Source organism: Lissotriton vulgaris, chromosome 1_1 (genome assembly GCF_964263255.1).
Source record: "Lissotriton vulgaris chromosome 1_1, aLisVul1.2, whole genome shotgun sequence".
Taxonomy (NCBI): Eukaryota; Metazoa; Chordata; class Amphibia; order Caudata; family Salamandridae; genus Lissotriton; species Lissotriton vulgaris.
The window spans coordinates 1,672,712,640-1,672,728,118 of NC_141685.1; the positions used below are offsets into that span (position 1 = coordinate 1,672,712,640).

Here is a 15,479-nt window from a genome sequence, read left to right on the forward strand (position 1 = left end):
AAGCACAATGAATATACAAGGTATTATTTTAATACAGTATAAAGTGTTTTTGAAATGTTACGTTTTGCTGTGGAATGTCACTCATAAATCACTGCAAACATGGAATGTCACATCAGCAATGCGAATACGTGGCAGCTACGATATTAACACTCTGGGCTACCTTACACAAGTGAAAACTGCCCCTCGACCAAACTCCCATCTCTCCCCAGCAGGTAAATTAATCACCAGAGTTAACTTGACACTTTGTGTGTTGCCCAAAACTGCTCAACATACAAGGAATTTTCTACTGTTTTAAACACAACTACACTACACTGCTACAAAACTGCAAAATAATGCTCCATTACCGAAGAGAAGAATATTTACATGTGAAGGTCTATTTAAAAAACACTTTCCCTGTTACTGTGAAGGTTTCTCACCGTGTCCAAGGGCAAGGCCAGAGCCTGCAACACACTTTCTCTACAAAAGACACAGAAAGCACTTCTATTCCGTGCGCTGTCCTCCACTCCCTAACCTTACCCTCAGAATGACCTGCATTTTATCTTTTCAGACGTGAGACGTGCCACCTCACAAAACTGTGTATAAACTAGAGGAAACGTACCTGCTGCTTGAATCTTCCGACACGCACGCAGCTCAAGGAGAGTTGCAAGTAAAAGTATACTCTCACACGACCTGCCCCTCGTTTAATGTACTGAGACTGGGAGAGAGCCGGTTCATGTGAGCAGCTTGTGGTGGCCTGTTGAGGTAGGTCACTGGGTGCATTCATGCACGTCACCACGTACGTTGGTGCGCAGGGCCGTCATTGGTAGCGCTTTCGCACCTACCAGATTAAAGGCCCGGGACCCAAACATGAAGATGCGCTTTGAAAATAAGCTGCTGGTGGTGCGTGCAATGCAGTAGCATTCACACACACTGGCCCACCACACCGAGGCTTAATTAAGCTGCGCAAAGCACTTTGTTTGGCTGCCAATGATAATTACTCTCTTGTGCATTCTGATACTGTTGAGGCGCCGCCCGGCCACCCCCAAAATAGTGCCGCCTGGGGCGGACCGCCCCCCCCCCCACCCCCCCTAGCTACGCCGCCCAGACATTCTCTTTCTCTGTCAAGAAGAACATAGAGCTGGAACAAGGTGGGATGGTTTGGATGCCTTTCCTATTCACATTTTCCAGATTCACTGCCTACAGTTTCAGATCTGGTTTGGAGTGGGTAATTTTCCGGCTGTTCATCAGACATACCCTTTGTGCAAAGCAATGGCTCTCACAGCAGGTAACAACGGGCTAGGCTCCCAGAAGAAGCACCACAAGGGTACAATGAAGTGTGAGATCTCTGCACCTAGCTGTCGGTGCGCATCGTTTACAACGCGCGCGTTACCACGACCTACTATTACCACGCGGTTGTAACAACGAAAGTTGTTACAACGCAATGCACTGGGGGGCGCTCGAGGATTAAAAATCATTTAATTTACTATCCCAACACCTTCCCTGCTATCCACGGGGACTGGTGTTGGAATAGTAATTTAAATGTTTTAAATTTGCGCCCCCTCAACGCAAGTCGTTGTAACGACTTGCGTTGTTACAACTGCGTGGTAATAGTAGGTCGTTGTAACGCGCGCGTTGTACCGACATATATCCCTAGCTGTCATCAGCCTTCCTGAAACAGTCGTCAGGGACAAATAAAAAAAGCCTTCAACTTGACAACAGAAACGGTAATTCAACTTCTCACCCCTGCCACAAAATGGCAGTGTTAAGGAAGAATTTATCATCAGCTTTTGCTAATAAGGTCCTCGTTGAATTTCTAAGGAGAGCGCCGTCTCGATCCTCCATCACTTCAGTGTCTGGAACTCTACCCTTTAGCCACAAAAATACAGTCAATACACTTCCATTGCATGGGGAAGCTGTATCACTATCCAAATTGAGTCATGCCATACTAGAGGCTATACAAAATGCATCACACTGGTCTTAGCACTCCAGCTCATACCACACTCAAAGTCAACTACCATACATGTGCTGGACACTAACTGTACTTATATGCACTCAACACACACACGGTTATGTGGTTTACATAACATTGAAGCTTTACATGAGAATGGTAAATAGACCTTTCTCTCATTAACATAGAGAAAAATGTTTGGTCATACTACTGGTTCACAAAAATCCGCTATATTCCACCACGTTATGTGATTCACCCAGGGCATGGCCAGTTGTCCGGCACCCAATAGGAGGGCACGTTCTCTGCCCACTCCAGGTCACAGAACAGGTTCTTGACCTCACATTATTAGGGACAGGTGTACATCTCTGTGCACAAGCTAGATTACCATGATGCCAGGGTAAACAAAGACGAGATATCAGTTTTTCATACAGTCGGGAAATGAGGGCAGGGGTATGCGCCTGTTTGCCATGCAGGTGACATTCCCAGCCCAGTGCAAGTACATTTTGTTTAGATTTCTGTTTAACAAATATAGTTTAGTTTCACAACTAGATGCTGCAGAAACCAGTTGTTACTGGTCAGCTTGAATTTGCACTATGAAGATCATTTCAAGGCACTGAAAGATAGGTACACATTTATAAGCTAATCACTTGATAGCTACTACAAGTGAAAATGGAAGTTCCAACTATTACCATGACACTGTAAACATTAAGCAATTTCTACAAAAAGGATTGATCTTACATGGGTGGGGCAGCAGCAAAGAAAACAATGAAAGCAAAGTTGGCAAAAAAAGAATGAACGGAAAGAGGGAGACAATATCAGAGGAGACCCTCATGATCCAGCCTTGCTGCCTTGCCCCTGTGAGTGGTGCTTCTTAGCCCCTTTGATTGGCTCAGGTAAGTGGGTATTTTATTTAGCCACAATTTACTCAAGAATGGGATTTGTTCGCAAGAACTCATCGCGCCATGCATTGTGTAGTGTGCACCTCCAAAGATGGTGGATGTACTTTCCAGATTAAATTAAAGAGGTTTGAAGCAACTAACAGCTTCCCTGTGAACATACACGAACCGGGCAAGGGGAAAGTATGGGACTAGAATATTGTGAACTAAATATCATCTAACAAAAATATTGCAAGCTAAGTATAGTTTAGACACATATCACACAATTGGGGCTATTAATAGCAAATGATTACCTAATGGGACAATATTTTTGTAATTAATACTTTACTCACAATATTTGTGTCAGACAATATTTTTGTCATTGATATTCTGACATACAACCATCCCTAACCATCTGAAAAGGAGGATAAAAGAGTGCCGTAATATATGATTTCTGCCCCGTTGCCCTGTTTGAAAAATAGAGGACCCTGAAAACATAAAATGGTAACTCACAGTGATCATTATTCCTCTACATTATTTCAGAAAAAAAAAACATAATATGTTGAAGCCTGGAATCCTTCAACACTGAGTAGCGCGATGCCAGGAAAATATGTAATCCTCAGAGTACAATATCAAAATATATCAGGCAGACAAAATCATTACGGGTAACATGAAACCAAGGCAGAGGTAGATTCAAAGACAACACTGAATGACTCAAACTTCCTAACCCCCATTCTATGTGGTAGGTACTTGCAAAGCAACTGGAATACAGTTGATAGAACGTTATATACACCTTTTCTGAAACAATGTGTATACTATACTTTAACACAAATAGCCATAGGAAAGATTTTAAAAATGAAAATGAACAAAACCAAGAGATGAGGAAGGGTCAAGCAAGAGTCAGAGAGGTTGTGATGAGGCTGAAGAGCAGGGTGAAGCACCATAAGAGAGGTTGAAGGAGAAGAGTGAGGCAGCAATTGATGTAAGGGGGGTCCTGGATTGTCCCAGGACAGTCACTGTCTTACCTTGAGCTTCAGCTGCTTCAGGCGGCGAAGTCCCCGTAGCACCTGCAGAGACTGCGGTAAGAACTGGATGTGGTTGTTGGAGGCGTCCAAGACGTTGAGAGTCAGTGAGGGGGACAGGGGTAACAGACTGGAGATCTCATTGTTCTGTACGTAGAGTTCATGCAGTCGGGGGAGGTTCTGAACCCCGTCGAGAGATTTCAACTGCAGGGAGAGAGAAACGCTCTGCTGACTTGGACATCACCTTGGTTAAGAACGCTAGCAACGTCATGCTGAAACCCTCTAGTAGTTGAGAAAGCTCAACAAATGCAACTTACTCACCAGTATACATCAACCTCTCATTGTTTTGAGTCATCCAGATACCTACGAAATAGATCATGCTTCCTTAATAGTGATCTGCCCTGCCAATTCACCTCAGTTGCCCCAGCACTACAAGTGTTGATGGTATGAACTAGAACTCTTCAGAAGGACCAAGAGAGAATGGAGAGATTGGAACAGCAATTGTATCTAGTCTTTTATTTTTACTTTCAATTTCATCCACAGCAATTTCAGCAAATTTACCCTTATGAACAAGCAGGTCACTGTACTAACTAACTGCAAACTATCTCATCAGGATATGCAAACCGCAAGGTTCAGAATCTTCAGACTACATCAGGACTCTGTATGTATCTCAGGTTGAGATAGGTTTTCCTCAGGTTCAGAATCTTCAGACTACATCAGGACGTTGTATATGTCTCAAGTTAAGACAGTTTTTCCTTGAAAAATTTGATGTTTTTACACTTTCACTTAAACCTGTTGTATTTCTTCATGGAGGATTCTGGCATAAAGCAGTATTAAGTGGGTCATCAAGGACACTTGATGGTCGGTCGGGTGAAACATGGGCTGATGTCCCAGCGGTGATTACAGACAGTTCACTTGAGGTTCACTTCAGAGGTCGAAAGGCCAGGCTCTCAAATCTCATGCCATTCATTAAGTCACGTATTGGCTACGTAGCTAATAGTGATATTGATCTGAGAACAGTCATTGGGGATTCTGTCGCTAACAATTACAGGAGTAAGTGCAGATTTCAGAAGTGCTGAAGGAAATGGGTCATTTTATGTAGGACACGGGAATTCCTAGGTTTGCATACAATTTTGGAAGTTAATATTGAACTCTATCTTGTATTCATGTGACAGACCTAACAACCAAATCGTAGACTTGAGAAAGCAGCCAGGTTGACCCACACAACATGTTATCTTCTTTTTCCGTATTCCTGGCTGTCCTGAATGCACGAAGTTTGCCATTAAGAAATAATCTAAGCTGTAGTTACATTAACGCTATAGTTTAGAGTGGGATTTTCGTCAGTTTTCTCCTGGGCAAAGTCTAGATTTGCTTAAAAAATATTTTGTGCCCACTGTTGGTGGTTAATGGACAGCAGGATAGAGGTTTGCACTCTAACTGAGGACACAAGCACCGGTCACTAATGCCACCTGACATGCAATGCCAAATGCAAACCTTGGAAACTGTTTGAGGTTCTTCACCTATAGCCACATGCAACAACAGTGAGAGCACCAAGCGGAAAACTGGCCAGCTGGAATATCTCATTATTTTATAAATGCTGGGGGTGGTTTCGGAAGTTCTGGCAGAACTGGGTCTGGCCCAGTAATGTCCCAAAATAATCTGAGGAGCCATCCCTAATGATGAGAATGAACAAAGCAGTGGTACACTAACTGCATTCAGAACTGTACTGAGTTTCAGAGGGTCTCAAAGGGGATATCGCCCGCACCCGCCAAGTTGCCGAATAGGCAAAACCAGAGCCGTGTAATTTTAGAAGAAGAGCAAATACTTCCTTCCCAGTCCAGCTAGGTCAAGAGCTTTGCAAAAGGTCACATGTAAAATGTTTTCAGATTTTGGAAGTAACTTTAACTATGCAAATTCAATATAAAGCTGGACAAAGTACTCCGAGAATGGAAAGAGTGTGGATTAGGGATATCTTTCACTGATGCACAGTTGGCAGGGCCCTAGGTGTCCATCCCACTCAGAGTATGTCTGCCTTTTACAAGCCAACCAGCGGAGAGGTACATATTTTCCATTCTTGCATTAGATCCCATGGTATCCTTTCTACACCACTGACTAGCTTAAGTATAGGGCCAAATTATGAATTACCTTGCTCCAGGCTGTGGTTTACTCCCACTCAGACTCAACAGCATTTTGGGGAAACTAAAACTGCTGCAAAATATAAATGAATAAAATCAGTTTTTTCTCAGGACAAAAAGACCAGATCTCCATTAATGGAGTTGACGTTGGAGAGAGTGAAAGCAGATTGGGAAAGAGAGCAACACTGAATCCCAGGGACTGGAAGGTGTAGCTTGCTAGGCATATGAGAAACAGGAGTCCCTTATCTACAACGGATGATTTACCCTTTCTCCAATATAGTCCTCTCAATTTTACGTACCATAAGATTTACATTCATTGGAGGTGAACTATGTACCAACATCCAAAACTCGCCTTGAAATGGAGTCATTGGATATTTTCATTACTCTATTTTGGCACATGAACTTTATTCTATTGTATGTTTTTTTAACACAGTTCGGAACTAAACCAGAGTTGTCATGCACTCTACAGTGAGCAGGACAAATTATTTAAGTGAATAATAAAGGATTTTAATTGCTCACTATAAAATAATGGTTCTGCATAGCAGAGGCAGCTGGTGACATTTGAAAGTTGTGGGGTATAAATGTTGGGTATAGCTTTTATATAGAGAGCAAAGTGACATCAAGACACAAACGTGGGGATAAGTGGGGGGGTCCTCCCTCAGAGAAAAATATGAAACAATGTGAAAAAATTGGTGAATGGTGCATTTTAAAGCAAATATTAATTTAGAATTTAATGAGAAAGCAAGAATGCTTATAAAGCGATTGTGAAGGTGTACTCTTGAAATATTTAAAACATTAAAAATGTCTTACTGCATTAATATGTTCAAGAGTTACTGTAGTGCACAAATTGTAAAGTGCAACACATTCAGGCCCTTTAAATTGTGTGCTTACCTAGTGTCTTGCACTGCAGGCAGCATCAACTTTGGAAGATAAGGCTCTAAGCAGGGTTGAGGAAACACCCACAGCTGCTGGCTGCAATCATATAGAAATATGTGCAGACAGGGCTTTATGTGGGATGAAAAAAGCGGTGTTCTCTAAAAGGAGAGTGTCCTAAAAATGTTAACTAAATTACTGTGATTCCCATCTTGAGCCACCCGTTCAGTAGTTTGGTTTCTCGCTGAACTTTCTGTTCTTGGATCCAGATATATAACACAACAACTAATATACACGTAAAAACTTGCCAGGACTATTGGCTTTGTCAGTGGTTGTTGCTTTTTAAGATAAATGAGTAACAACACTTTTGTTGAAAATAATTAATATTGGAAATGTTTCAGTTATGAAATTGTGAGACTGTGAATTCAATTCCGTTGAAGCCTGTGAAAGGAGTATTGGTCTTCAGTTATCTACACTTTATGTTAGACATTTATGGCCTTTTTCTCTCCACGTCCTCCATCTGCATATTTTAAACCTCATCTCTTTCCTCTTCAGCGCCCTCTTTTCACGCTATCCTGAATACACTTCCTCGCATCTCCTTCACTGGCCCCATACATCCACTGCACTCACTCACATGTCAGCCCTTTATTTTCTTTTACTTTCAACTTAAAAATATTTTGACAACTGTGTATCCCCTTCACCCACATTTACAAAGAATTTGAGTTGCAACTGGTATACATGACTATTGCTCTGTGTGCTTTGCAGAGGGGTCAATCCAGTGACGGGCACGGTGAGAAACTCACACTGCCTTCAGCCTCAGCACTAGAGCTCTTAATCGTGGCTTGTCATAAACTCCTAGCATGGCTCCGTTGAAAGTATGCACTATAAAGGAGTAATAAGATGCACCCAAAAACCATAAAAACACAACTTAATGGAAATAACTAACACTCTAAATAGAATGCAAGATTAAGTAAAATATAAACAAACTAAATTGCAGACATGAATTACCTTAACGTTTTTAACATTCATTGTTTGGAAATCACTCAGTGTTTTGGGCATTTTTGTTATGGGCATGACCATAGGGTCTGACAAAGACCAGTTTTAAAGCCAGATATGACAGAGCCAGATCCCCAGAATTACTCAACCACAAACATCTAGCATGCTACAGCTTCTGTATCTAAAATCAAAACATGTCCAGAGTTAGGATAAAACATTCTAGAACCATTGCGCCAATCAATCTAAATAAATCAGGACCTTAATAAGAGCCAAGTATGCGCACCAGATCCTAGGCATGCATACTCATATCATTTAATGGTTTTTAAACATTTTCTAGAATTCCACAAGTCATGACACTCTATGAAAATATGTCTCTCTCTGTGCTTGACTCCCTCAAAAGCTGAGGATAGTTTGATCAACTTTGCCAGGGACCAAAAGCTCTGCACGAATTTTGGATCAAATTTGCTGGAGAACAAATACCGTAGCCCTACTTCTAAAGGAGCCAGAAACTTACAGCCACGGCCTGGGGTGTCAGAATGAGGGAAGTCAGCACCATATACCTAATACAAGTTTAGAAATAATACTTACCATTACCAAAGACAAGGCGCAAAATCTCTCTTACTGCGCTTGCATCCAATCACACCCTGTGAAGAGTGGGAAAGGGTGAAACCTATGCCTGTGAATGACATTTGACCTCATGCAGAAATGCAGCCTGCAACGCCCAAAACTGTCACCGTCGGTAGCGGCACTGGCCTAAAGTGAAAATCACCAAAACTCCCATGGAAGAGCTTTAGTAACGTGCAAAATGTTGATTTACTGCCTGGTTTCCAGCTCCTTGACCAGAGCGAGGTTGGCCAGGCAGCCAGGAACACACAAGTCCATACTTAAATACATTGGTTTGCTTAGAGACACGATCTGAGATCATCTGGGCTGGTTCTAGGATTTTTGGGGCCCTGGGCCAAAAGGGAATGTGCGAGGCCCCTATAATTTTCTTAAGTGACATATTCAGGGCTCAAGGAGCTGCTTTGTTCAGACTTCTCCAGGGCCGCAGCTCCTGGACTCAGTCACCGATAAGCACCTCCTTTAGAGCCCATTTTGGGCTGAAGGTGTGAGAATTGCCTGGTTGCTGAGGCTTAAACCTGTGGGCTTTTCGGCTGAACCAGAGCGGCACCCCCCACGCCTTGAGAACCTCATGGGTGAGTAGCATGCTTTACAAACCTCTGATTGATTGATTGATTGATTGATTGATTGATTGATTGATTGATTGGGGCAGTAAAGTGCTGATAATGGGCCTTCCACAGTCTCTGAATGGACAAACCTGCAAAACGCATCTCCTTGCAACTGGGACACCATCCCTAAGAGACGCAGGGAGGACCCCATCCCCTCCCTCTCATGGGCCCAACTGCAAAGAGACGCCTTTCTTTCACTTGAATCGGCAGGAGTACAAGAGGGCTAGTGGTTTGTTGAACTGGTGTGGGCCCCGTGCTGGTGGGCTGAGTGCGAGGCCCTGGTCAGCAGCATACACTGCCCATGTCTAGCGCCGGCCCTGGAGATCATATCTCTTTATATAAATGGATGCGTTTAATATTATTTGCAGAAAAGACATAGTAATTTCAGAGAATCACAGACCCAGAGCCCCAAACAGAAACTGCCCCTGCAGCATAGAAAGGGTAAATTATTCCAAGCAGTGAGAGCTACAATCAAGGAAAGGCATTCCTCAGAACTGTGGTGTTCCAGTAAAGGAGTATGCCGGAGAGATCGCCCACTGAGTCACTGCAGTCCCTTAACCTATACACCTGACTTGTAACTATGTGTTGGGTACTCAATTGTTTTTTTTCCTGAAATCTGTGGCAATATGAGTCCTTAAGTCTCAAAGAAAAAACAAAATAGCAGTCAGAGGCGAGTACGTCCATGCTTGTTGTCTTTCTTGGTCTGTTGTCTATTTCAGTTTTACAGTTTACCCAGCAAATGGCAGCCTTGTAACCTTGCTAAGGGTGCACACAATATATTTCTGTTTCACAGTATTGGAGTTGACGGGCTGCTCAGACGTCTTTGTAATGCAGTTTTGACTATCCTGTGAATCCTGCACTCATTTAACTCATAACCATAACACTAGAGGGAGGGACTCATTGAACTGCAGACATCAATGGGGTGTCAATATATAGTCATGTTGGCAGGGACTCTTAAAGCGGTTACATGTTTTTATAGGCGAATGACGCAGGAAATGCTGACGCCCCTAAATGCACTGCGACTCAAATGGGAGGCAGATGTGGGGGTCGAGATTCCGGAAACGATCTGGGCTGAGCTGGTGGAGCGAGCATGGAGGAGCTCCAGGAACGCCCAATTTGAACTAGTGCACTTTTACATATTACACAGAGCCTACCTCACCCCAGCGAAGATCAATAAATACTTCGACAGCCACAAGGAAGCATACCCACACTGTAACAGGGAGGGTGCAGAATTTTGCCATATGTTTTGGGATTGCATGCACTTAGATACCCATTGGACTGAAGTGGTTGCTTTATTGACCGAGATCACTGACAGGGAGCTAGAACCGGCTATAGGACCCTGTCTCTTGCATTGGTTCCCCCACACGGCTAAAAATAAGATCACAAGTAAATTTCTAGATATGGGCCTCCTATTGGCTAAACGAGAAATCACCATGCTTTGGAAAGCACAGATAGGCCCTAGTATAAGTAGATGGAAGAAGGAATTAATTAAATGGGTGGAATGTGATGGAATAGTTAGGCTGCAGTTAGCAAAAAGAGCGAGCACTGAGCGGGCCCTGGAAGCGGCAAGGGCATGGGAAGCATTGGTAGCGCTCCTAAAGACAGCAGATGATGATGGTGACGACCCTCCCCTGACTGCAACTCCTGAAGCAGCAGACTAGTTTACTTATGCAAAAACCACAGGTGATGGACAGAATGCAGAACAATGTCATACATTCACCCCAGTACAGAGATCTGGGCCTAAATCCATCGGTTTTTTGCACTCCACACCACCCCAGTTCAGGCATGGCCATAAGCAAATCAGTCTGACCCTGTGCCTCATGGGAACAGTCCAGCCCGAACTGCCAAGCCATGCCTTCCCTGGACTGGAAACAAGCTTCTGAAGACCGGTTTCTGGCATTCCATCCGTCTTCAGCCCGGCTTGCTTGAATCCAGTGGTGTGGAGTGCATGGGACTCACGTCTGAGCATACCCATCCCACTCGGGGTGACAAATGCAAAAACCACAGGTGATGGACAGAATGCAGAACAATGTCATACATTCACCCCAGTACAGAGATCTGGGCCTAAATCCATCGTTTTTGTGCACTCCACGCCACCCCAGTTCAGACATGGCCCTATGCAAATCAGTCTGACCCTGTGCCTCATGGGAACAGTCCAGCCCGAACTGCCAAGCCATGCCTTCCCTGGACTGGAAACAAGCTTCCGAGGACCGGTTTCTGGCATTCCAGCCGTCTTCAGCCCGACTTGCTTGAATCCAGTGGTGTGGAGTGCATGGGACTCACGTCTGAGCATACCCATCCCACTCGGGGTGACAAATGCAAAAACTACAGGTGATGGACCGAATGCAGAACAATGTCATACATTCACCCCAGTACATAGATCTGGGCCTAAATCCATCGTTTTTTTGCACTCCACACCACCCCAGTTCAGACATGGCCATATGCAAATCAGTCTGACCCTGTGCCTCATGGGAACAGTCCAGCCCGAACTGCCAAGCCATGCCTTCCCTGGACTAGAAACAAGCTTCAGCGGACCGGTTTCTGGCATTCCAGCCGTCTTTAGCTCGGCTTGCTTGAATCCAGTGGTGTGGAGTGCATGGGATTCACGTCTGAGCCTACCCATCCCACTCGGGGTGACAAATGCAAAAACCACAGGTGATGGACAGAATGCAGAACAATGTCATACATTCACCCCAGAACAGAGATCTAGGCCTAAATCCCTCGTTTTTTTGCACTCCACACCACCCCAGGTCAGACATGGCCATATGCAAAGCAGTCTGACCCTGTGCCATCAACTGTGTTTTTTGCAATTTTCACCCCGAGTGGGCTAGGTATGCTCAGACGTGAGTCCCAGGCTCTCCACATCACTGGAGTCAAGCTATCCAGGCTGAAGAAGGCTGATAGCCAGAAACCAGTCCTTGGATGCTTGATTCCGGTCTAGGAAAGACATGGCTTGGTAGTTCGGGCTGGACTGTTCCCATGAGGCACAGGGTCAAGGCTGATTTGCATATAGCCATTGTCTGACCTAGGGTTGTGTGGAGTGCAAAAAAACGATGGATTTAGGCCCAGATCTTTGTACTGGGGTGAATGTAAGACATTGTTCTGCATTCTGTCCATCAACTGTGTTTTTTGCAATTTTCACCCCGAGTGGGCTGGGTATGCTCAGACGTGAGTCCCAGGCTCTCCACATCACTGGAGTCAAGCTATCCAGGCTGAAGAAGGCTGGTAGCCAGAAACCGGTCCTTGGATGCTTGATTCTGGTCTAGGAAAGACATGGCTTGGTAGTTCGGGCTGGACTGTTCCCATGAGGCACAGGGTCAAGGCTGATTTGCATATAGCCATTGTCTGACCTAGGGTGGTGTGGAGTGCAAAAAAACGATGGATTTAGGCCCAGATCTTTGATTACACGCTATATTTTCATAATTTAGGAGAACAAGTGGCATCAAAGAGTATAGGTATGGTTGTGTGTAGGTGAGTCCATGGTATCACGCTCCTATAGTCCCATAAAGATATCTATCCTGATGAATTCATCAATTGTATACAATGTCAACAATTTTTTAGAGTTTGTTAAAATAACATTTGCAAAATCAGTCGTAATACAGACAAACCAAGAAGAACGTTTATGGGTATATCTGACTATTACAGTTATTATGTAGCAGAACAATTTCTCTGTATAGAGGGACTTTTTGTTCACCTCACTCAAACAAGCATTTGCAATGCAATAGGTCTCGCATTAGGAAAGTTTGAGCTATTGGTATTGTAAATTACACATTTTTTATTTATGTGTTGGTTTTGAAAATAGCGAAATTAATAGCTTTGTCATTTACAATGCCAATAGTTTTAACTTTTGCAAATGTAACACCTGTAGCATTTGTAATGCAATATGTGTTGTATTTACGTGACTTAGATGTATTGATGTTACAAATAACAATGGCTTTTAATTTTTTTAAATAATTAACACTTAAAAGTTATTGTAATTTATAATGGCAATAGCTTAATCTTTTGTAAATAACTTTTGTAAAAATTATGTTCAGTGTATTTTATTGTGACGAAAATCCAAGAACAGAAGTGAAATATTAACATCTTTTTGTGACATTTGTAATAAAGCTTGAAACATTGAGAGGACATATTTGAACCAGTTGTTGTTGAATGGTTGCACAGATTGATGCTGTGGTGGCGCTGAGTGATGTTGTGGTGGTGACGAGTGAAACGGTGGCGTTCAGTGATGCTGTGGTAGCGCATAGTGATGTTGTGGTGCCCCTGAGTGGTGATGCTGTGGTGGGGCTGAGTGATGCTGTGGTGATGCGATAGATAGTGAGGGCGATAGATAGATAGAGGGAGGGCGAAAGATGGATAGAGGGAGGGCGAAAGATGGATAGAGGGAGGGCGAAAGATAGATAGAGGGAGGGCGAAAGATAGATAGAGGGAGGGCGATAGATAGAGGGAGGGCGATAGATAGATTGACTATGGGCGATATATAGATAGAAAGATAGAGTGAGGGAGATAGATAGATAGATAGTTGATAGAGTGAGGGCGATAGATAGATAGAGTGAGGGCGATAGATAGAGTGAGGGTGATAGAGTGAGGGCGAAAGATAGATAGAGTGAGGGCGATAGATAGAGAGAGTGAGGGCGATAGATGGAGTAAGGGCGACAGATGGATAGATAGATAGAGTGAGGGCGATAGATAGATAGAGTGAAGGCGATAGATAGGTAGGTAGATAGATAGATAGATAGACAGATAGATAGAGGGCGACAGTAAACATCCCGTATTCGAGGAATTTACTGTGTGCAATTTTAATTTTGATTCAACGTTTCAATGCGTCCCCTCGAGCACCTGTGGTATGCTACTAATATAAATGAATTCGCAGATGTTAATCACTGTAACCAAACAAAAGGAGGCGTACATATGGCCTCTGGCTTCAAAGGCACAAAACCTGAGTTCAGATCTTAGTTCCTGCACATAGGCAAAGCGTCTTATCTGACAGTTTTGTGCTTTCTGATCGGGCGGGCACAGTGAGTACTGAGAAGCCGGACTACCAGTGTGCTCATTGTTTTGACTACCTCCTTACAGTTTTTTTTCTATCCAGCCATGAAGTGAAGGCACCTCAGCAAGTTAACTACACCACATATTTCTGCGTGCAACAAGAAGTATCTGAAGTCTGATTCCAGTCGGGGCGAGTTAGACGTTTATCCTTTTTTGACCAACAAAGTCAGTTTGAAATGGACAGTAAAATAAATAAAACACACTGCACACCTTCTGCTGTGGGCTCAGAGACGAGAATGGACAGGGAAGGAAGGCCCCGCAGAAGAGCTGTTATGTCTGATGCTATGCATGGCTGACGCTTGTGGATGTCTGATGCCTGATGTTTATGGATGTCTGGCGCTTGTGGATGGCTGACGCTTGTGGATGGCTGACGCTTGTGGATTGCTGACGCTTGTGGATGGCTGACGCTTGTGGATGCCTGAAGCTTCTGAATGCCTGATGCTTGTGGATGGCTGACGCTTGTGGATGGCTGACGCTTGTGGATGGCTGACGCTTGTCGATGGCTGACGCTTGTGGATGCCTGAAGCTTCTGAATGCCTGATGCTTGTGCATGACAGACCCTTTTTGGATGCCTGACGCTAATGTATGTCTGATGGGTGATGCTTTAGGATGCCAGATGCTTGTGGATGTCTGATGCGTGATGCTTGTGGATGCCTGATGCTTGTGGATGCCTGATGCTTGTGGATGTCTGATGCTTGTGGATGTCTCATGCTTCTGGATGTTGGATGTTTGTGGATGTCTGATGCTTCTGGATGTCTGATGCTTCTGGATGCCTGATGCTTGTGGACGTCTGATGCTTGTGGATGTCTGATGCTTGTGGATGTCTGATGCTTGTGGATGTCTGATGCTTGTGGATGTCTGACGCTTGTGGATGTCTGACGCTTGTGGATGTCTGACGCTTGTGGATGTCTGATGCTTGTGGATGTCTGATGCTTGTGGATGTCTGATGCTTGTGGATGTCTGATGCTTGTGGATGTCTGATGCTTGTGGATGCCTGATGCTTGTGGATGCCTGATGCTCGTGGACGCCTGATGCTTGTGGATGTCTGATGCTCCTGGTTGTCTGATGCTCCTGGTTGTCTGATGCTCCTGGTTGTCTGATGTCTGATGCTTGTGGATGCCTGATGCTTGTGTATGTCTGATGCTTGTGGACGTCTGATGCTTCTGGATGTTTGTGGATGTCTGATGCTTCTGGATGCCTGATGCTTGTGGATGTCTGATACTTGTGGATGTCTGATGCTTGTGGATGTCTGTTGCTTGTCGATGTCTGTTGCTTGTCGATGTCTGTTGCTTGTGGATGTCTGTTGCTTTTAGATGTCTGGGATGTGTGACGTTTGTGAATGCTTGACGTGTGTGCATGCTTGACGCTTGTGGATG

At 44.1% G+C, this 15,479-nt stretch overlaps 1 protein-coding gene across 1 annotated transcript in view; it reads right to left on the bottom strand.

The window, feature by feature from the left end:
- The window catches only part of LOC147751046 (uncharacterized), a 417,403-nt gene that overhangs the window by 348,698 nt on the left and 53,226 nt on the right, over positions 1–15,479 (bottom strand). The window contains exon 6 of the mRNA XM_086937652.1: positions 3,828–4,028. Coding sequence (XP_086793778.1) covers positions 3,828–4,028 — 201 coding nt within the window. The remainder of the gene's footprint in view (positions 1–3,827; positions 4,029–15,479) is intronic.